The sequence below is a fragment of the Psammomys obesus genome, unplaced genomic scaffold (assembly GCF_907164565.1).
Source record: "Psammomys obesus unplaced genomic scaffold, mPsaObe1.curated_primary_1811, whole genome shotgun sequence".
NCBI lineage: Eukaryota > Metazoa > Chordata > Mammalia > Rodentia > Muridae > Psammomys > Psammomys obesus.
The window spans coordinates 3,113,744-3,137,648 of NW_026586550.1; the positions used below are offsets into that span (position 1 = coordinate 3,113,744).

Here is a 23,905-nt window from a genome sequence, read left to right on the forward strand (position 1 = left end):
CTCTAGGCACAAGCCTCCTGATAAACTTACCTAAGCTCAAGTAGTCAGCCCTAAATACATATACATAAGAGTAACACTAAGTGGACTCAGCCATTGTATGATACATGTATACACACATAAACATATATACATAAATAAATAAATATATATTAAAGAGGTGGTCATGAGTTTGAGAAGGAGTTAGAGGCACCCAGTAAGAGTTAGAGGGGAAGGAGGAAGGGGTAGAAATAATACAGTACTCATGTACAAAATTCTCAAAGAATTTAAATTTAAAATAATAAAGAGTAGTCATTTACTGCTCACCTATAAACCCCATCTAACAAAACCTTAAAGCCCCCATTCACATTAACTGTGGGCACAATAAGGCATGACCGTTTTCAGGACTTTACCATAAAACTGAGTTCTCTCCACCCCTCTTAGCGCAATCTCAAGCATCCCAAGCATACTGAGAGCTAGGCAGGGCTGGGTCAGGAAGATCATCTGAAGTTATAAAGATTTTCTAGACCTCTAACGTCTGTGGTGGGGGCAAGTCTTACTGAACCGTGTAAACCTGTGACCAGGAAAATGCAGTAGTGATAATGTTTTGTTGACGGAACAAATGAACCAAACAGATTTAATACTCTGGAACACCTGAAGTGCTGGTGAACAGAGATGAGAAGGAGGGAATAGACAAACCATCTTTTTCTGTCACCTCACTTCCTCAAACAACTATGCACCCAGCTTTCTGTACTCCTGATACCAAATACGATTTTCCAGATTTCTGACAACTCTATGTCAAAGTAGTCTTCCTTATCAGCATGAAATTGCTGGTAACTGTCTTCACTTTTTAGCTTCAGATGTGGGAGTCAGCATGTGTAGCTCTCAATACATTAGTGTTCAGGCCTCGGCCAAGACACTTAACTGCCGCATGCCACTGTTTTCTTACCCATAAAATCACAGAAATAACAGGGCCTACATCAAAGGGTCACTATGAGTAATAAAAGTTATTGAAGTAGTTCAAATAGAACTTAATACCTATTCATTTCACTTTAACCAATTATTGCTAAAAATTCATATCATTTTTCAACACGATGTTAAAAAAAAACAAAATGAGTTCCTAGCACAGCTCCACAGAAGGGATCAGCCTTCTCTCCACATAGGCAGACTGCCTGGACACACAGGGAGTGTAGCACATAGGCCCCTTCCTCTTTCTCATCTGGTTCCTCTCAACTTTCTTTTAGCCTCAAATCCCTTCCACAAACTTCTAGGCCAGAGACACTTAGGGATTCATAAAACCCAAAAGTGAATTTATTATATGAAGTTGGTCCTAAAGACCTGCCCACCCAAAAAGAATCATCTTAAGTCTGGAAATCAAGTATGGGGAAAACACATGTTCAAGACACACAAACAAGCAACCACTGTATTGTATTAGGACTTTACAGGTGTCTTTTAAATTGTATCAACTTTATCTGTATTTCTCAGTTTATCTCATAAATTAACAATGTGGCACTTTATAGTATCTTTCATCCTATCTCATTTCTCTTTCAAAGTTACTGATTTCCACAATGTTTTTAAACACTAGTATCAATTCACCCAATTACTTCAAAGGATATAGAATTTTAAATTATAGCAGTGAACATCAAAATATCACAGTGTCACCCAGATCTTTGAAGCCATTCTACGACGGTTAGGGATTCACATAAGACACTACCAAAAGTCAGAAGCTCTAAAACAAAGTAGGACCACTGAGTAACAAAGCATTTTTATAATTTAATGACCTGCTGGTTTTAGAACTATGATATGGTTTAGTGTATAATTTGGAGGAATGTGTCTCCTAAAATTCTACATGAAGTCTTTTATTAATATTATTCCATTATTTGAAATCTGTATAGTTAGATTTATATAATAGGATCATACTCCCCTAGACAATAAATTTGCAGGCTTTTTTTCTTGCTCAGATTTAGAACTTAAGGATATTAGAAAACTGCACAGCACTCTAGCATCTAAATGCACTGCTAGCACTCTTCTGAAGGAAAAGTGGGGCCAGTTCCCTAAACCACATCGATTTGCAAAAATAGGTGTATATGCAAGTACGTGCACATAAATGGAGATATCTGCAGAGAGCATTTTGGACATTTGTTAAACATTGTATCTCATTTTGAAAGTCCTTATGTCAGTCTTTAGCACTGTACTCTAATTTTAAATTTTAAAGCCTTTTTGTTCAAAGAAAAACAGGCTTGATTTTGATAATCTTTGCCAATATCCTCTTTAGTTAGTAACAGTCAAAATTTGACCAAAATCAAATGCCTTTATTTTATCTTTTATAGATTTCCACTTACCATGTAAGTTATAGCTCAGCACCTCAAAATGCATTTCTTCTCTCTTATCAAGAGTTTCCAAATGGTGTCTGAAGGACAAAGACCATAGGAGAGTCACTGTCCTCCCCCACCTCTGGAATTCCAGTGGCTGAAGATGCAAAGAGGTTTTACCTCTTCCCTAGGCTTGTCCAGCATGATTGTTTGATTATCTGGCAATGTGAGCAGTAAATACCAGCTTTCTGTCAAAAAATACAATCAATATTTACTACTATCCAGTATCTTATAAAAGCACAACTGAGAAGCAATTTTAATTAATATTCCACATATATGATAATCACAGTAACTAAAACAAGGGCATATTAAAAAGAAAAACAAAGCATAATATATTCCCAAAATGCTTGCTTAGTTAGGGTTTATACTGCTGTGACTAAAAAACACCATGAGCAAAGGCAACCGGGGGAGGAAAAGGTTTGTTTCAGCTTATAACTTTCAGGTCACACTCCACCACTAAGGAAAGTCAGGGTAAAAACTTAAGGTAGAAACTTGAAAGCAAAAATTGAAGAAGCCACAGCTAAACACTGCTTATTGGCTTGCTCACTCAGTGCTTGCTCAGCCTGCTTTTCTATACAACCTAGGACCACCTACCCAAGGATTGTACCACCTAAAATGAACTAGGCTCTCCAACATCATCACAAAAAAAAAAAAAAAAAAAAGGAAAGAAAGAAAGAAAAAAAAAAAAAAGGCTTGCCTACAAGCAAATCTGAGGTATTTTCTCAATTAGGGTTCCCTGTTCCCAGATGATTCTATAGCTTATGCCAAGCTGACAAAAATAATGGCCAGCACAGTGCTTTACAAGTCTTTCTTTAATTTTTATTTTTTATATTAATTAGTTTATTTACTTTGTATCACAGCTGTAGTCCCCTTCCTCATTCCCTCCCAATACCACCCTTTCTCCCTTGTCTCCTCCCTGCCTCTCACTAAGTCCACTGATAGGGGAGGTCCTCCTCCCCTTCCATCTGACCCTAGCTTATCAGGTCTCATCCTGACTGGCTGCAATGTCCTCCTCTGTGGCCTAGCAAGGCTGCTCCTCCCTTGGCGGGGTAGGGGTGGGGGTAGCTCAAAGAGCCAGCCACTGAGTTCATGTCAGAGACAGTCCCTGTTCCCCTTACTAGGAAAACCCACTTGGATGCTAAGCTGCCATGGGCTACAACTGAGCAGGGGTTCTATGTTATATCCATTCAGGGACCTTGGTTGGAGAATCAGTCTCAGAAAAGACCCCTGTGCCCAGATATATTTTGTCCTTGCGGCGCTCCTGTCCTTTCCAGGTCATACTAACTCTCCCTTCTTTCATATGATTCCCTGCACTCTGCCCAACATTTGGTTATGAGTCTCAGCATCTGCTTTGATACACTGCTAGGTAGAGTCTTTCAGGGGCCCTCTATGGTAGGCTCCTGTCCTGTTTCTTGTTTTCTCCTACTTCCAATGTCCATCCCATTTGTCTTTCTAAGTGAGTATTGGTCATCTTGTCCCGGGTTCTCCTCCTTGTTTAGCTTTAGGTGTACAGATTTTAGTATGTTTATCCTATCTTAAAAGTCTAGTATCCACTTACAAGTGAGTATATACCATGTACATCTTTCTGCTTCTGGGAAAGCTCACTCAGGATGATCTTTCCTAGATCCCACCATCTGCCTCCAAATTTCATGATTTCCTTGTTTTTAATTGCTGAGTAGTATTCCATTATGTACATTACATGTACCACAATTTCTGTATCTATTCCTCAGTTGACAGATTTCCAGGTTGTTTTCAGCTTCTGGCTATTACAAATAAGGCTGTTACAAACATAGTTGAGCAAATGCCCTTGTTGTACACTTGAGCATTTTTTTTAGATATATGCCTAGCAGTGGCATAGCTGGATCTTGAGGAAGCACTATTCCTAGTTGTCTGAGAAAGCACCAGACTGATTTCCAAAGTCGTTGCACAAGTTTACATTCCCACCAGCAATAGGGGAGGGTTCCCCTTTCTCCACAACCTCTCCAGCATGTGTTGTCACTTGAGTTTTTAACCTTGTCATTCTGACAGGTGTAAGGTGAAATCTCAGGGTCATTTTGATTTGCATCTCTCTGGTGGCTAAGGACATTGAGCATCTCTTTAGGTGTTTCTCTGCCATTCTATATTCCTCTACAGAGAATTCTCTGTTTAGCTCTGTACCCCATTTTTAAATTGGATTTCTTGGTTTATTGCTTTTTAATTTCTTTAGTTCTTTATATATACTGGATATTAGCCCTCTGTCTTACGTAGGGTTGGTGAAGATCGTTTCCCAATCTATAGGCTGTTATTTTGTTCTGATGACAATGTCTTTTGCTTTACAGAAGCTTTTCAATTTCATGAGGTCCCATTTATCAATTGTTGTTTTAGAGCCTGTGCTGTTGGTTCAGGAAGTTGTCTCCTGTGCCAATGAATTCCAAGGTCTTGCCCACTTTTTCTTCTAACCGATGTAGTGTGTCTGGTTTTATGTTGAGGTCTAAACTTCATATAAGAAATATTTTAGAGTGATCTAAGTTTTCTTAACAAGTCTATCATAGATAAATGCATAAAAAGCCCTCAAACTTCTCTCACAGGCCGTCTGCTCTATAGTGTGATACCTTAAATCAGTCCTGTATTTTTTTTTCAGTCCTGTATTTTTGTTATAGGATGTGGACACTGGGGACATTAAGCTGTGGGACTCCTATGCAAAATAAAATAGACTTCTCAGATCAAATGGCTAAGATCTGCTTACTGGGTCACATTTTCATCCCTTGACAAGCTGCTTTTAATAATGAGAGCAGACAAAATAAATGTGGTTTATTTATAAAAAGATATTGTCCTTAGCACTGCTTATGTTTTACAGTACCTGATAGTTAACTGACCAGCTTTTGTTTTTTAATCTAATAAAGACTAGAGCACACCACTACTCCTGTTTGCCTCCTCACCGTGTGCTAGAACTAAAGCTAAATTTGTGACCTAACTCTTCCAATGGCTTAGGATAAGCAATATCTTACCTATTAATTAAGTTCCTAATATTAATATTCTCTGTGATTATTTGACTTATACTATGTATACTCTTTTGAAAAAGTTTGAATTAATTGCGGAAAGGAGTGATAACTAAAACAAAAGACTCTTCACCATCTGCTTTCATAACCTGCAATTCAGTTTTACCAAATATGAATTAATATTTGTACTTGATAGGTGTCAAAGTTCTGGCTCTCGTTTTTCAAAGCCAGCCAGAGAAGAGTGCTGCCTCGTTGGCCTTAGTGAACATCCTTTCCTTTGTTGTAATACATAACTTCAAATACTGCCAGTTTTGTACTGAAGCAAAATAGTAGTATGGAAAGTGGAAAAATAAACACAAATGACTATTTGGAAATACTGTACTATTGTGTGCTCATATGCTGACATCAGCACTTCCCACTTCCCCTTTTCTACTTCTAGAGAGAATGGAACACCTTTAAATGACAACCTGAATCTTAACCTTCCTAACTGATCAGGCTATATTCAAGTGAATCCCTTACAAATATTATGGATATGAGGTCATATTTCTTTTTAATTAGTGAATACTAGTAAGTATAGCCAACATCAACTTACTACATGGGACTAAAAACAAATAAAAAGTCTAACTAAAGTAAAGAAGGAGCCAAGCATGGTGGTACACAGTTGTAATCCCAGCACTTGGGAGGTTATTGCAGGAGGATCAAGAATTGTTGAGTTCAAGGCCAACCTGTGCTACTTAGTGAGATACTATCTCAAGCTGCTTTCCCTCTTCTCTCATCTTCCCCCAAAACAGGTGGAAGTAGAGTTTAGTGGTAGAAAGCACACCTAGCTGTGCCATGCCCTTGGTTTCCCCAGAAAAAAAAAAAAAAAAGTAAGTTAAAGGGAATGAAAAGAGGGAGAAGGTAGAGGGGAAAGTAGAAAAGAAAATGAAAAAAAAAAGTAAAATACAGGATAATATAAGTACCTTCCAATAGAGGTTACTCCAGATAAGGACTGTGATGGTAGCTTGATTAGATTAATGAATACCCACGGCACTAAAGCACATCTTCAGGGAGGTCTAGGAGTGATCCCAGAGCTGTTTATTAGAAAAAGACCATCCACTCTACATGTGAGGGCCACCATTCTCATGGTCTCAGGCCCAGCCTGCCACGCACTGGCATTCCCCTTTCTCTGCTTTCGGTCAGCACTGTTAACCAACCCACATTCACCGCCACACCTTCTCCACCATGAAAATCTGTCAGCTGTGTTTTCTCAGGTATTTGGTCACATTATCCAGAAAAGAAACTGATACAAGGACACATGAAGAAAAGCATAATAAACTCCTAAAGTGTCTTAATATTTAAACTGTAACTTTATATAGTAATCACTTCAATGCAATATGAAAAAGTCCGTTTTCTCGGCAGGTTTATCATAGATAATTGTGTCCAGAGTCTTCCTATTTTACAGGATACTAACTGCTTTAGTTTTGTTTTCCTGTTGCCATGCACAAAATGTAAGTCTTCTTATGAATGAAGATAATCCCCTACAGACATGGCCACAAGCCAAGCTACTCTTGCTGAAACTACTTTCCAGGTGATTCTAGATTGTCAAATTGACAATTAAAACTACCATGTTAATGAGTACTAATAGACAGAAGTATGGGATTTGTTTTGGATAGGCAGCACTTAAGAAGGACCCTCTTCTAAAAGATAAAATCACCCAGTTTGTCTTAAGGTAGGATACTAAAGTATGTGCTGTATTTTTGATCTGGAATCCAAGGTCCTCTCTGTGTTAAAGGCTTGATCCTTGGCGTGGTTAACAATATGTGGTAAACTTTGAGAAGTAGGGGCCTAATGGAAGGGTTTCAAGTCACTAGAAGTATGTCCCAGTGGGGATTGTGGGATACCAGATATTTCCTCTTCCTCACTTTCCATTCATTATGTGAGTGGTTTTGGTCTACCATGTGCTGATGACATACGTCCACAGTTGAAAAACAAAAGGGCCAATTAACTGAAACTTCTAGCAGTTAAGAGCACCGGCTGCTCTTCTAGAGGTCTTGAATTCAATTCCCAGCAACCACGTGGCAGCTCACAACTGCCTCTAACTCCAGTTCCAGAGGATCTGACACCCTATCACAGACAAACATACAGGCAAACACCAATGCAAATAAAATAAATAAATTATTAAAAACAAACAACACCTAAAACTTCTAAAATCATATGCCAAAATAAACTTTATTTTCTTTTCATAAGATTCTCTTTATGTATCCTGAAACTGCAACACACTATGCAGACCAATCTGGCCTCAAATTCAGAGATGTAGCTGCCTCTGTCTTCTGAGCGTTGGGAGCAAAATCATGCACTACAACAGCTAGCAACAGCTAGCATTTTATAAACAGATTAGCTTAAGTATTTGTTACAGTGACAAAAAACTAACTACCAAACTGCAGAAGAAAGAAAATACATGAAGTCTCTGAAAATACTAATGCCTATCAGCTGCTGAAGATGCAGGCCAATTCAAAAATATCTTAAATAACCGCCACATGGCCAGTGTACTTTGTTACAGAGGCCATACCTGGTGAAAAATAATAGTAAGTCATATTTTCCTTTTTTTTTTTTTTTTTTTTTTTTTTGCTTGTACTTTACTTTTTGCATGCTTAATATTAAGTAACAACTCAAATGTTGATTTCTTTTTCTCCTAAGACTTGTTATTGCTCTGTATTGGTATACAGATTAGCTAATATTCTTGAAGTAATTTTGATAAAGGTTTTGTCCTGCTCAGTCACCAGAGCCTCTGTTCAGCTGACTTGCTGGTTAGTCAGTACTTACATGTGACTTGACTACATGTAATGCCCGTTGCAGAATGGCTGTGTGTACATACATTGGAGCATGCCTTCAAACGGTGGCATGGCAGTTTAAAACTTTTTGTCTTTAATTTCTAATGCTGTGCAACCTGGAGGTTAGCCCCAGATAGAATTGGAGTCTATTTTAAGGGTTTTCAAAGTATGCATACTATCATGCATGATTTATAATAAGACACGTAAGGACAATTCACTTCCAAATTTTCTTTAAGTTATTGGCCCCAACTATTATTGTTATTGCCACCTCCAGAAGCTGCAGTAAGTGAGTACAGGCAACTGTTTTCAACAGTCATCTCAAGAACAAGGCTTTGCACTAATGGGTGAACTCTGAGCAGGTCAGGAGGACATGCCCAACCAGAAAATTTCTAGACAGATTAAATAGTGACAATTCAGCAGGCTAAGATTTTTTGAGAAACTCCAAACCTATCCCACCTGCCATGACTACCAAGCTACTAGTTTTAAAAGCTACCTTCATATGGATGTAAAAAGGAGGAGTGGGAATAAGACAAGCTAAAACACCACAAATCCAATTATTCCGATCTAATTACTTATACTGGGAAAAAAAAATCTTATAATAAAAAATCTTTTTGGTTAATTTCCAGAGTTTGAAAACTTAATTTTGACAATTTTGCTATTTTTTTTTCATTGCAAACTAACCTCAGTTAAAAGGAAGGCCTCATGAAAGGATTCCACTGTATGCTAGACTGTAATCTGGCTTGATCTTGTGCAAGCAACCACGGCTGCTTTAAGTTCATGAGCTCAGGAGTTCTGTCATGTCCAGAAGATACAGTTCTGCTCCAATTATCCATGACCTCTGGCTCTTACAATCTTTCTACCCCTCTTCTGCGGTAGTCTCAGAGCTTTGGGTAAGAGGTATGATATTGAGGATCCATTTGTGGCCGAGCACCCCACAGTCACTTATTTTCTGCACTTCCACCAGTCCCAAGTTTCTTTATTAATCACCGTCTACTATTTTTTAAAAGCTAACTATCAAATTACTATCATTTAGAGTGTTTAAATACATGAAAATTACAATGCTTACATTAAACTGGAGACTGTCCTCTCATCTACTCAAACCTTTCAAAATCTGGGTATGACAACTTAAAAATGCACAGAGAGAAACAGCTAAAATTTTGATTACTGTTTTCATATCAGCATTCTGAAACTGGGCTATGACCATGCCTTATACACATTTAGAACCCCGAGAAGCCCAGACTGAACCAGAAGTCTTTAAAGCATACGCAAGGAACTGCACAATTACTTGCCTGCTTGCCTACTTTTCCACTTGCAGATCACCTGCCAGATCACAAGCAAAGCCTCTCCTGTCGGCTTTGGCCCTCCTGAGACATCACTGTAGCAACTAGATGAACATGGAAAACACTGAGGGGCTCACAGAAGCCACTGGTGCCCATGCCACACACTTCTTTTACTTGGTGTTTAAGGATTATTTATTAACTAGTACAGTTTTTAAAAGTAAATGCTTAAAATTTTGAATTTTTAAAAAGTTTAAGTAATTTTTCTCCACTTAAAAATATTAAATTTTACACATAATGGAAAACTAGTACTTACAAAAATGTTTTGTTAACTTATTTCAATTAGTTGCAGGGACGCCAATAATTACCTGTCTTAGGTTGAGTTTAACTTTAACCTCTCTAATGATATTTTAATAAGAGACTGCTACCAAAATTGATAGCAAACTGAATATATAAAATTATGCCCCTATAATCATGTTTTATGCTTAGCTATTATTTTTAAGTAAACCACTCTATACAAATAAACCTGGAAGCTTCACATACCAAATAAATAAAAACAAGAAACCTCATTCCAAGCAGATCTTCGACTGTATTTAACATCACAGACTTTTTAATGTTATCTCAGTATATCAATTTTCCTAGATCTACTTTCTCGAAATTCAATTAAACCCTAAAAGCTAACGTCATTTCAAATTCAAACTAAATACAGAAAGATGTTTTACCCATTTAAAATTCCCAACACACTGATATCAGTAAGAAAGATACATCAATTATCACCCTAAGGTGGAAAATTCCTACTTTCATTTTCTAACATAAGACATCTCAAGACCCAAATAGACATAGACCCAAAATATGGCTGCTTTAGTTTGATTATCAAAATAGAGAAAAATGACCCATGCTTTTTTCTGAATGTTTCTTTTAAAATATCATAGTTCGCAATAATAGAGCCAGTGATTTATGAAGAAAGTGCAGGAATTGACCAAAACACTCAAATTAGGAGTCAAGGAATTATATAGCTTTGTGCTATCATGACTGGGAGGAGCTTGTGAAGACCTTTGAGATTTCTGAGCCTGTGACAATGGCTAAGGACTGAAGGACTGAAGGCAATAGTAAAATCCTTAAAGGAAAGCAGCATGTATTGTATATATGTATAATTAAATGTTATTAAAGATGAAGATGTTTAGTAAGCTAACTTTTGATAGTTAATAGATTTGTCATATTGTCTTTGATTAAAGGAGATTCACTGCCATATTCACAAAAAAAAATCATAGTTCCATAGAATTTAATAAGGAGACCCTTTCATGCAGAGTCTACAAATGCTTTCTGAACACAGAGCATCCTTTAGTCATATACTCAAGGCATTTACCTTCTCAGTGGCCTTCCTTCTTCCATCACCAAGCATGAGCACAGATTAATACGAATATAGAACTGGGTTAGGGACATAGTTCAATGGTAGAATACTTGTCTATCATGCTCATGGCCTAGTTTGAATCCCCAGCACCACTTAAAAAAGAGCACATATAATGACTACTAACTTTGAATAACCAGATAGACTATGACACATAAAGTTCCGTAACTAGGAACAGACTATTCAAAATATTCAGTACTCATACTAGTATAACACCCAAACTTACTTAACTTCTAAGCTAAACCATATTAAAGATTCACTTAAACAGCATAAAGGCTTCCTGACCCTTACCTTTCACTTTACACAACAAAAAGACAAGGAGACAAATCTATTCTAGTTAATAGAGCTGCTAAATTCAAAAGAAAAGGTCATAAACAAAGGCTTACTTGGAAAGAAAGTCATGAAAAACCATTTTGTTGGTATGAAGAATATCAAATCAGAGAGCAGAAAAAGCACTGGCCACTGAGTCCACATTCAGCCTCTTTCAGGTGTATCCTATTGGGTTAACACACCAAGCCCAAAGATGATTTGAGTTTAAACCAATAAAATCATATCACAATATAGCTAATGTCCTTCCTCTACAATATACCCATATCCTAAAAAACAATATTATTTACTTATTTATTCTGCTGAGCTGAAATCTCAAAATAATATACTTTCTACTACAGTAAATAAATGCTTTCTAGATATCACCCTAACAGTCATTACAGCAACCAGCAAGTAATAAAGACTCTGCTGTCACAAGAAAAGGACTGTATATAAGAGGGCATGCCTAAGTTTTAGACCTACTCAGTGAAAATGAAAGCAAGCCTCAGTCTTGACTACTGTCGTCTTGGCCTAGCACTTTACCACATATATGCACACTTAATGTGGCCTGCTAGGATACAACCCTTTAAGAGTAGTTCATAAAATGTTTTAAGGAAAACTAGTAAGTGCCAACTTAAAAACTGGCACTGACTGTTTAACCTAGAAATGTCACTATAAGTAAACATTTTCTAACTCTTGGTGTAGCACAGATATAGTTTTGTACAATGGCCATTCTCTAAGAGTCAAAATTATTCATTTCAAAACTGAAAAGGAAAAAATGAAGTATCATGTATAAACAAAAAAATCTAGAAATTAAATTGTATCATAAAGCCTTTAGCAGAAATTCTAGAAAGACTAACTCAAATAACCTGATTTTTCCCTGAGACCAGGAAGGTTCTCTAGGGAAATCTACACAGTAAAAGCTCTCATATCCAAATCCATAGAGAAACAAAAGCCCCCCTCCCCCCCCCAAAAAAAAGCAACGCATGAATTTTGAAAGTTAGCATTCACTGTGAACTCCTTGGAAGAAGGCCAAGGTCTGTCCTATATTCTTACAACAAATCAGAGTATGCATTCATCACTAGTTGGAAAGCAGCCACCTCCTCCACAAACCAAGAAGCAAAACCCATGTAGAAAGCACTAACTCTCCCCCTCAATCATGGCACAACTAACTGCTTTTTCAAACAGTTTTATGGTTTGTAGAGGGCTCATCACAAGCTATATCCTGTTACCCTCATTTTCTCTAGATGAAACTCGAACTTAGAGCCAGCAAAACAGCTTAAGACGTAAAGGTGATTGCCACTCAATGATGCAAGCCTGACAGACTGAGTTTGAGCCCAGCAACCCACATTGAGTGGAAGGGCAGAATCCACTTCACAAAGTTGTTCTTTGATCTCATGTGTTCTATGGCACAATGCACACACTATACCCCATCAGAAAAAATACACACACACATGCACATTCACACCACTTAAAAATCAGGCTTGGAAAGGTTCAGGAATCTTGCAAAATGGCAACACCAATGTACATCTCTAACCTGTGCCTCTCAATGTCACTCCCTCAGCATAAGCAGTGAGTCTGGGAGCCTTTTCCAAATCACTGACATGTAATAAGGTATGTGCTTGCCTGGATTTGCATCATGCATAGTGTATGAATAAACTCTTGATTCAACTGAGCACACATTCTTATTTTATTAACATACACATGCCATTTCAGTTCAAGTGCCTGAATGAGAAAAATGAAACCTTTCTTCTGCCTCTGAATTTAAGTTTGTTACCATAACTAAGAATAGGCAATTTGGCCTTAAGAGGCCTCTGTTTGCAAGCTGGTTCATGAAAAGAGGGAACAGGAGCCTTTATCTACCAGGTGCAACAAGCTACTTAGATGACAAAAACTGCAAAGATTCTAAGAGACCAGTGTTGACTGCTGAGCTCAGCTGTCTACTGGACTGTAGTGCCAGGGATGAAGACAGTCACAGAAGAGGGCAGCAGGAACTACAGTCAGATTAGCAGACAAACCCAAAGTATTCAGAAGTCCATGAACATAAGAGCATTACTGTGTAGATGGTATTCAAAGGTCTCAAGTGTAATTAACTTTATGCTATGCACAAACTTCCAAAGATTCCCCTTGCTTTTCTGGATGCTTTGTCCCTATGTAACCTGTGTAATATATTCATACAAAACATTTCTAGCTAGTATAGACCAACTTAAAGATGAATGACAAACAGTAAGATAAAAGATGCAAAAAAATCTGAATATACAAAGACTGTACAAATCAATAAAACACAAAAACTTGCACATAAAAGACAAAAGAACACTAACAGAAAAACTAAAAATGGCCAACATACTGACATGTTTATTCACTGACAATCCTTCAAATGCAAATGATTTGGGGTTTGTTTTGTTTTTTTTTTTTTCATTTGTGACTGTCAAAGATATAAAGGTGCTCAAAATTCATGCCAGACAATATGAAGAAATATTTCACAGGGTAGGGCATAGCTTACTGATAGTATGTTTCCCTTGCAAGTGTGAGGAGGCACTGGGTTCAATCCCCAGCAACATTGCTGACCAGAAGCTTTCCCATAATAGCCTTTACTTTACTGCTACTTTACCCTAAGCACTACCGGGTGAGAACACATAGATGGAGCTAAAAACCCTTTGGAAGAAGTCGTTGTGCTGCTCCATGTTAGATATGCACATTTCTTCTGTATCACTGAAGTACACTTCTAGTTCTCAAAGCCAGGCTCTCTCCATGACTTCTGGTATCACTGCTCTAGGCTTACCATATTTGTGCATTAACAACTGCTGCCAACTATCCCAGGCTCAGTCTCTCAGATTACAGACCACATCTGCTGCCAATAAAAAAACATCTAGAACTTAATTTTGTACATTGCCCAGTTTCCATTTCTGTTCAGTGTTAGTCATAACAAGTAGTAGTAAGTTTTGATATAATAGAATTCTATAAAATATCATGTTGAAATGATTTTCACACTCAGAAATGCTAAGTAATGCCAAAAAGAGTTTGTGATTCCATCTCAACACCAGAAAGGCTCTCCTGACATGTTTTCTTTCTAACTCGAACAGATATGATCTAAAGTATAAATAACCAAACCTACATTTAGCCCTAGGGGAAACTATACATTAAAGGATGACCTCTTTAATTTACAAAAGTAATCTGATGTTCTTTTAACTTTTGCCAGAATGCATCCTCTTGATAGTTTTATACAGGCTTATACCTTAAGGCATTCTGTACCAAGTGAACTGCCGATAAATTAAATAAACAGAAATTCTGAATTATAACATGTGGGTTAGCTTTTGCTCTAATTGCTCTGGGGGTGATATAATTTGAGTATTAAAATATTTTAAGAGTTCAAAATATGCCATTATGGTCAAATAATTTTCTTTACAGAAATATTTTGAGTTGAGAGCTTTCAGTTTTAGAAACCTCTTATCTGCCTAAAAGCAGAGCAATCCCCTCTTCCTACCAAGAGAACTCAATTACCAAAAATCTCCTTACTGAGACTGACCCTTACTACCAGAAGTGAGAAGTCTCCATACCACACAAAACAGACCATCACAAATCTTTGTTATCTTCCATATAAGAGTTCATTTATCATTCTACAAAGCTGACTTTCCCCAGAAGTGCCCCTTCACCACTTACTCCTAACCATTAACTTGGTAAAGCCTCAAACTGTTATAATATACAATTACTTGACGAGCTTATCACTGACTTATGGTTACACACTTCTGCAGCTGTCCCTAGTTAAAAGGTTTGCTAGATGGGCAGTTCACTGGCTACCAAACAACCAAACTGACTACTCAGCCCTTCAACCACATCAAGCTGATAGCAATCAAGGCTCAAGGCCTTTCTCACTTCCTTCTACTTGGAACATCTTTAAGGGCATGGATTCTGGTGTTCCCAAGTATAATTTAAGATTATACTTCCTGTCTTAGAATACAATAAGTACATAATAAATGTCTAATGAATGGATGAATACATAAATGAGCACACAAATGGAATGAACTCTGGTTGTTGCTTAAATAGCTCAATCTTCAACGCCACATGCTCCTTTTACCTCTCCATCTTTACCTCCAGTCCCTATGGTTAAATCAATACTGCACATGCTCCTGCCCTTTATTTCACAGCTGCTGCTGCAGTGCATACCACGATACACTCATGTTTATTTTTGTATAATGAAGATATCTGTTTTACACCTTGTTTTATTTTACTTTTTCTAAGTCATCTGATTTGCTTCCAGTTTTAAAACCTAGGTCTCCCCTGAAACTTCTGTTGAAATTTAAGTCCCAATGCATTAGCATTAAGAAGGCAGCTAGTGCTTAGAAGGTGATCAATCATATAGATATGATTAATGTCCTTAGGAAAAAAATGCCTTGGATGAAGTGCATCCTTCTCATCTTTTCTGCCCTTTGAAGATACTATGAAAAAATAACATAATCCAGAGCTGGCCCTGAGTAGACACCAAATCTGTCTATCTCCTGATCTTTTACTTTCCAACTTTCAGAACTGTGAAAAATAAATTTCTATTTTCCTAGTCTATGGCATTTTGATATTGTTAGTTAGGTACAAAGACACCTTGTCCCCCACTCCCTACGCCCAGGTCGTGCTTATGATGATGTCCTAAAGAGAAGGATTCTGGCAGGCAACAAAAGCCTATAGAGGGGTTTCTGTTTCCCAGGAACTGCCTTTCATCTGTCCCCATCCCCAAAAGGTCAACTACCTTGGGCAAAGGTATTTAGTCCTGTCAATCACAACAGCTATATCAGCTCAAAGACTCACCCTGTTGATTATCATATAAAATCTACTTGCTTTTGTGCCATTTTGCACCCCCATCCATGCCCTGCGATAGCCCTGGTAGTTTGATTCCCAATAAACCTTCCCCCCTACGTCCCCACCCCCTGTATCCAGGAGTGGTCTAGTTCAGTGGTTTCACTACACCTTTCCTTACAGATATAGCAACAGAAATTAACTTAAACAGAAGTAACTGGGTAAATTATATATGTGTGGATAGGAGCCACATAGGAGAATTATAGTCTCCAAGGTACAGAAACATGATGATATATTATCTTTTAAAATGACAATGCCTATACACCTAATGCTCTACTAAAATATGCATGAAACTTATAAAAAATCAGATTATAAAATATGTGAATATATGACCTTCATTTTTGTAAAGCCTTCATGTGTACTTTTGTCTATACGGGATACTTAAACTTCCTCGTCACTTTTCTTAGGAGGGCCCCTTCTTCAAATGCCCAGCTTTCCTCCTTGTATGCTTGTGTTTCCCACCCTTTTTCTTGTAACTTTGTTGTAAGTATTACAGTATTACATATACCCTCCTTTAACTCTATCTTTCCCCTTCTATTGGTTCCTGCCCCTCTATCAGCATACATGGTCAGATCTTCCTATCAGCTTTCATAATAAACCTTTTATACTGAGCTACCTGCAATGGTTAATACTGTCAACTTGACAGGATCTAGAATCACCTAAGTCATAAAACTCTAAGTTTCCAGATTGGGTTTATCAAAGTAGTAAAACCACTCTAAATATTGGCAGTGCCATTTCCATGAGAGGGAGCCTAGATCTAAAGTGAGCTAGCACCAGCATTTATCTCACTCCAATTCCAGAAATCAGAAGCAATGTGACAGCTGCCTCAGGATGGAATATGCCTAAAGAACTCAACATCTTACTCCACAGATACTCTCTCAGCCATATTAACTGCTGTTCTATTCACAATATCTAAGAAATGCAAACAACCCTAAATGTCCTCATCAACAAATAAATAATGAAAACCTGGTACATATATGCTATGGAATACTATTCAGCTATAAGGAAAAATCAAATCATGAACTCTCCAGGTAAGCAGATAAAACTAAAAAAGATTATAGTAAATTAGGTAATCCAGACCCAGGAAGACAAACATCACATATTTTCTTTCATCAGAGGCTCCTAACTCCAAATTTTCAGATGTGAGTATATATCCTGTAGTAACTACAGAAACTAAGAAAGTAAAAAGGGATCATTGCCAGGGTAGGGTGGTGGGAGAGCAATAGAGAGGGAACAGCAGGACAAGTGATCTGATAGAAAAGAGGAGGAGGCAATAAAAACAGAAGATAGTAAAACAACAGTAGAGATATCTGAAATTTTCATAAGAAACCATACTATTAACTATCTACCTAAAGAAATTATAATACACAGAAGCCCTTTGGACTGATAATGCTCGCTCCAAGAACCAAAGACCTCAACAAAAACCTCAACACATGAAAAGCTCTCTTTTTAGTTGTTGGTCCAGAAGTGTCCAACAGACTCCCCAAACATTATTGCTATTGTCATTAGTAAGTCCTAAAGGTAAATGGTTAGGTCCCTAATACTGAAGACACCATGCACTTCAGACACAGGGCCCAGTTCTTGAGCTGGAACTGATCCGATGCCTCCTCCCTGAGGACAAGCTTTCATAGTACCAGGAGTCACCATGCATGCTTCCAAAAGAGTGAAGCAATCAACCGTCCTGCCCAGTTATAACACCTATGAACCACATCAACAACCAATATGGCATGATAACCCTAAGGGTACAGTAGTGGCACTTAACCTTGGCAGTAATCAACAGCTCTCTAAATGGACTCAAGACTTGCTCAACAAGAGTAAAATCATGCTTGGTACTGGAAACCTAGCCAACTACTCAGTGATAGTGAAGTAATAGATCCTGAATAAGAACCTACAACCATCACTTTATTTAACCAGCATAATCTCTATGCTGTGAGATTGTGTCTCCTAGTAATGACAGAAACTATACCCAGACAGTCTCACAACCTGAGCTGAGTAATGACAAGACATATGACAAAGTGGATGGGAGCTGGGGGACACAAGGCAGGGAAGCACAAGCCCTCAACCCTAAAGAACTAAGGAATGTTTAAAGTGGGAGAAATAGTCTTTCCCAGAGAAGAGCACACCAGCTGATTATCCAATTGCAAATAGTGAGTCCTAAAAACATATGCCTAAGTAACATTATATTGACTGAATGAATTATATTTAGGAATATATATGTATATATATAACATTTATACATGCAACAATTAAAGAGGTCATGAAATTGAAAGAGAGCAAGGAAGGGTATATGAGAGAGTCTGTACCAAGCAAAGGGAAAGGAGAAATGAGTAATATAGTATAATCACAGTGTAAGAAATTAAAAAGGAATAGTAGGCAAAGGATCAGCGCTTCCTAACTCAAATAAGCCCATCTATACAACTATCACTGACTCCTACTTGTTGACTTTGACCATTTATAAAATGAATCCTCAGCAAGTTTTTGCTCAAAGAAAAGTAAAAAATCTCTGGCAATATGGCCTTGCAATGTAGTTACTGAATCTTCAGCTTCAGCCAGGCAAAGGCGTCAAAAACTCCCTTTGACCAAAAAGAAAAACAGTGTGTGTGTGTGTGTGTGTGTGTGTGTGTGTATGCATATCTGTATAAAATGTATTTATATTATGCCCTATTTATTATATATTATAGTTGCTATTTTTATTACTTAGTTACTATTTCCATTTATTACATTGTTAGAATTTAGAAGCTACACATTGGACAATATCATAAAATAGATCCGTTACTAAGCTACAAGTGAATAGAGCCTGGTGGCTTTGCTACTACTTTGTAGAATAGCACAAAACTATTCTGCATAGGTTAATATGGTAATTATAGTCTGGATAAATTTGGCTTTAAGAATAAAATTAGAAACAGTAAAATCTACAGACTATGTACACAAAAGCTCATTTTGCTTGTAAGAATGCGTAAGGATTACAACTTAATAATTTTCCTTGGGAGAATTAAAGAAAACAGAATAATTGTACCTGACCAATAGTGTTCTGTACTTAATGACCTTTATCAATTATTAATTAATAGTTCTTATTCCTGTAACACATTTTTTATGAATTAAACATTTCATGTAATCCAAACGTTTTTCTTTACAAATAAATTTAAAAAAAAAAAAAAGAAGTGTGGTGGGGCCTGGAGAGATGACTCAGCAGTTCAGAGCACCAGCTGCTCTTCCAGAGGACCCAGATTAGATTCCCAGCACCAGATGGCAACTCACAAATGTCCATAACTCAAGTTTCGGAGGATCCAATGATTTCTTCTGGCTTCTGCAGGCATCAGGCATGTAAGTGGTACAAAAACAAACAAAACATCTGTAAACAAAACATCTGGGGTTGAGTGACCCTTTCACAGAGGTTGAATATCAGATACACTGCATCATCAGACATTTATATTATGATTTATAACAGTAGCAAAATTACAATATGGTTGGGGGTCACGACAAGAGGTACTGTATTAAAAGGTCACAGCATTAGGAAAAGTGAGAACCATTGTTTTAAATAAATCTCTTCAAAATGTATGGAAAGTCACCAAAATCTCAGGACAGACTCCCGCCACCACCACCTTTTTAACACATTCTTTCGAATTAAAACAAAACAAAAACCATATTCTTTCAGTTACCTTTAAGTTCTTTAACAAAATTAATTAAAGTTCAACACAGTTAAAAGCTTGAGAAACTCATAAGAAGTCTAAGCTACATAATAAATACCAGTTTTGTCTCATGGTTTTTGGTTTGGTTTATGGTTTAGGGGCAGACTCCTGTGCAGCTCAGGCTGGCCTGAATTTCTCCATGTTCCCTTGTGTTAGGAGTACTGACATGTACCATCTTATCATCTAGCTTCAGTTCTCTGAGGAATATTTTTTAATTCTTTATTAATTACACTTTATTCACTTTGTATCCCCCCTGTTGTTCCCTCCCTCCTCCGGTTCCAATCCCTCCCTTACTCCCCCCTCTGCACACTTGCCCCTCCCCAAGTCCACTGATAGGGGAGGTCTTCTTTTCCTTCCTTCTGATCCTAGTCAATTCAATCCTAGGTCTCATCAGGAGTGGCTGCACTGTCTTCCTCTGTGGCCTGGTAAGGCTGCTCCCCTCTTAGAGGGAGGAGATCAAAGAGCAGGCCAATCAGCTCATGTCAGAGACAGTCCCTGTTCCTATTACTATGGAACCCACTTGGACACTGAACTGCCATGGGCTACATCTATTCATCTGGTCCTTGGTTGGAGTATCAGTCTCAGAAAAGACCCCTGTGCTCAGATTTTTTGGTTCTGTTGCTCTCCTTGTGGAGTTCCTGTCCTCTGAGGAATATTTTATATTCTTACACTTAAAAGAAATTTGACACTGAAAGCGTAATTTCTCTAATTTAATCACAAATCCTGTAACAAGAAAAGTACATTCTGATGTAGAAAGCAGTATTTCCAGCAATCCCCACTGCAAAGATTCAAAAGACAAAGTCCAGCTGGCAGTGGTGGTGCACAGCTTTAATCTCAACACTGCCAAGACAGAGGCAGGCATATATCTGGTCTACAGTGCTAGTATCAGAAGAGCCAAGGCTGCACAATGTATGGAAACCTTGTCTCAAATCTTCCCCCCACCCAAAAAAAAAAACACAAAGTCCAGCCAGATGCTTAAGCACTTAGAAGTAACAAAATCACAACTGAAAAAGCCTGAGCCAAAAAGGAAGGAAGGAAGGAAAGGAGGGGGAAATGGAGAAAGGGAGGGAGGAAAGGAGGGAGGGAAACAGGCAAAAACTTTGTTCTAACTCAGTTTCACATAGGCAATTTATAAATTATGAATAAAGTAAATGTCTAAAAGGAACAACCCATTTAAAGTATACTATAAACCTGGTTATAAAGTATTTTCTTACTGATCAAAAATAAAACGAAAATACAAATACTATTCATAGATGACACTCAGGTGTCAACTAATACATGATTTAGAGCATTATCATCTCATCAAATTAGTGTTATATAGTGGTTATCCCTCAGTCTGGCCCACAAAGCCTATTTAGCAGTTTCTAAGATGTTTATTTATCCCACACTAGCTTTGTGTGATAGCACTGGTAGTCTAAAGCAAGAATGTGGTAAATGCCAAGAAAACAAGAGTTCCTCGCCACATAAGTTTTCCAGCAGAGAGACCACTCCAAGGTCTACCATCTTCTAGGGGAGCAATGTAAGTCCAAATGACCATCAATGAGTGTCAGTGTGCATGTGTGAGTGTATGTGTGTGTTTGTGTGGGTGTGGATGTGTAGCTGCCCGCACATCTCTTGTATCAAGATTTAACTAACACTGAAAAGCCATCCCATCTCTGGTATGTCTAAACACAGGTCAACTCTCCCCTCTACCCAACACTGCCTCCTTCCTTTTCCCACTAATGTAGAGCACTCCACAATAAACAACCTACCCATTAATCTCTTTCGAGAGATTATTTTTCAGGATCTAACACAAATTACTAACGCTATAAACTCCTTTGGAACTGTTCTAATATATTCTCTTTAATATATAATAGCTATCTTGCTTCATATTTACGTAGATACTTTAATCTCATTTTATACGTGCAGAAACTAGGCTCAGAGAGAACTTAAATAACTTACCGAAAGAAATTTGAGGAACTAATTTAAAATGGGTCCTAAAATGCAAGGCAAGCACTAACTACATCTACACAGACTTAAGGCAGAATTAGCTCAAAGGCAGTACTGGGAATGAATTGTGGTGAACCTTGCTTAGCCACAAAACAGGAATTTATGAAAGTATGTGCAATTCAGGCCCACTGAAAACTAGATATACCATAATCAAGGTTTCAAATATTTTTAGAGCTGAACAAAAAGACAGAGGCCTAATATAGCCAGAATTTCAGAATGAAATCCATTGTAGTCTATTGCCTGATTACCACATTCTAAAAATAATGAACGACAAATCTTGTCCACCTACAAGCATAATGTTCCAGTATAAGCACACAGATGTTTACTATGCAGGAAGATGATGCCTCTTCCTCACATTTGCTTGTTTCCTCAAATCCTTGCAGAAAGCTTCATGAATTAGTGTCTAAAAAATAAAAATAGCAACCAGTTCAATTGCCTCAACTCCAACCACACTATGGTTTCCCCAAGCTTTCCCTGGCTAGCAATCTTCTTTATAGAGCAAGGAGTTATTTATAGTTACAGTGAACAACTAAGAGCTAATATTACCCTGCTTTGGTAACTACAATGGCCCAGTCCTACCCGACATAAAACCACTCTATAAACCTGAAACAACTAGTTTTAACTAGTCATTAAGTTTACATGCAAATACAGACCTGATCAGAACAAAGCCTTTAAAACTTTAATAGACATGAAACATGTTCAAGGACAGCCTGAGAGCTCTATAGCTAAGATGTCTCGGCAACAACAAAAGACTGGGAAAACTTAGTAATTTTTGAAAACTGTATTATCTAGTATCACAAGCAAAACTTGAAATATACTTAGAAATCCTAAAACAGTCCAATTAACGTAATTTTAAAATTTAAAAATAATTGAGTCTTGAGCCAGTAAGAAGGCTCAGTGGGAAAGAGCCCTTACCACCAAGCCTTACAACCTGAGTTCGATACCCAAAATCCACTTCCTAGGAGAGAACTTCTGTTTTCTGACCTCGAAAAGTATGCTATTTGTACACGCACACACACAAAAAAAAGTTTAAAAAAAAAAAAAAGTGAACCATTGCTGTCATGACTATTGCCCCTGCCTATAAAAATTCACCAGTATCCCCTCTCCTCCACCTCTCCCACACCTACTATATGGGTGTATGTGTGTGTGAGTGCGTAATTTACAACTTCCTTATTTGATTTGTATAAGCCTCAGGACCCATGTTAACACTGTCTTCAGAAAGGCAAAGGCGATTCTTCTAGTTAAGGTTAACTGTTCACCAAGGTGACACCAACAATGGGCTCCATAAAACTTAGCTCACTGCTCCTCATTTTGAAGCTTCTGAGATTCTGGTTATAGCAGCATAGGGGCCCACTGCTTCTTTTTCTACATCTAATAAAATAAAGTCCAAATCAGAAATATATAGCTTTACACAGGTATATACAGTATTGTTAAATCTACCAGTTTACTACTTCAAAAGAATAACAGAGACATCACAGGTGGCTTAATGCTTCCTGCCACAGAAAAACTTCCTTCCACTACAAATTAAAAAGTTGCTCGTTTAATACACTAATTTTAATATTTAGTAAACATTCAATAATTTAACATTTAAATATTTTAAATCAATAACTAATAGCTATTATTCATCAATCATCTATTAATTGCAATGAGTTTTTATTGACCTCTCCATAATGAGCCTTTAAAATGCAAAAACTGGGAAAGTGATGGTAAAAGGTCACTCTGCCCCTCCCTCGAAGTAAAGGACTCTTCTAAAGGACCAGTGCAGCTCCCACTCCTCCATCAAGCTTCTCCATGAGGAAACTGAGGTTCAGTTCTCCAGATACCAAAACTCTAACTGGCTAAGGCAGAGTTGATACTACCCAGAGTCTAAGTATCTTCTTTTCTGCCCATATCAAAGGGAAGGTTAGAGCTAGAAAAGCAAAGAAAATGCACAGGTTAGCCAAGATTATCACCAAACACGAACAAATGTGGAAGTCCTCGCCTGGTAATAAATAAATAAATAAATCTTCCTATTTCAAAACTGCAGGGGCGCAGCAGTGGGGCCTCTATCCAACAGCCTGTAGGGAGTTCTCCTAGGGAGTCTCTTTTAAGTATTGTATCATTTTTTTATGAGTAACTGTCTACCTAGAGAATGGCCTCAGGAAAAAAAAAAAAATGAAAATTGTGTTAAAAAGCAAATATAACTATTTTCATCCACTTACATTAAAATATACATTCTTTTCTCTGGAAAACTGCCTGACAAGAAAAAGTTT

General features: G+C 37.6%; 1 protein-coding gene across 2 annotated transcripts in view; it reads right to left on the reverse strand.

The window, feature by feature from the left end:
* Heca (hdc homolog, cell cycle regulator) overlaps nucleotides 1-21,990 on the reverse strand; it is a 46,769-nt gene extending 24,779 nt beyond the window's left edge. Inside the window, exons 1-2 of one of the 2 annotated variants that reach the window (XM_055602074.1) lie at nucleotides 21,943-21,990; nucleotides 19,234-19,327 (exon numbers count right to left, since the gene is read on the reverse strand). Coding sequence is in view for 1 of the 2 variants with exons in the window: in XM_055602073.1 (XP_055458048.1) it covers nucleotides 2,319-2,352 (34 nt within the window). In the remaining variant the exon portion in view is untranslated. Of the gene's footprint in view, nucleotides 1-2,318; nucleotides 2,404-19,233; nucleotides 19,328-21,942 lie in introns of those variants that run through there. The other variant, XM_055602073.1, reaches the window with a different exon arrangement.
* Nucleotides 21,991-23,905: the final 1,915 nt, after the last annotated feature.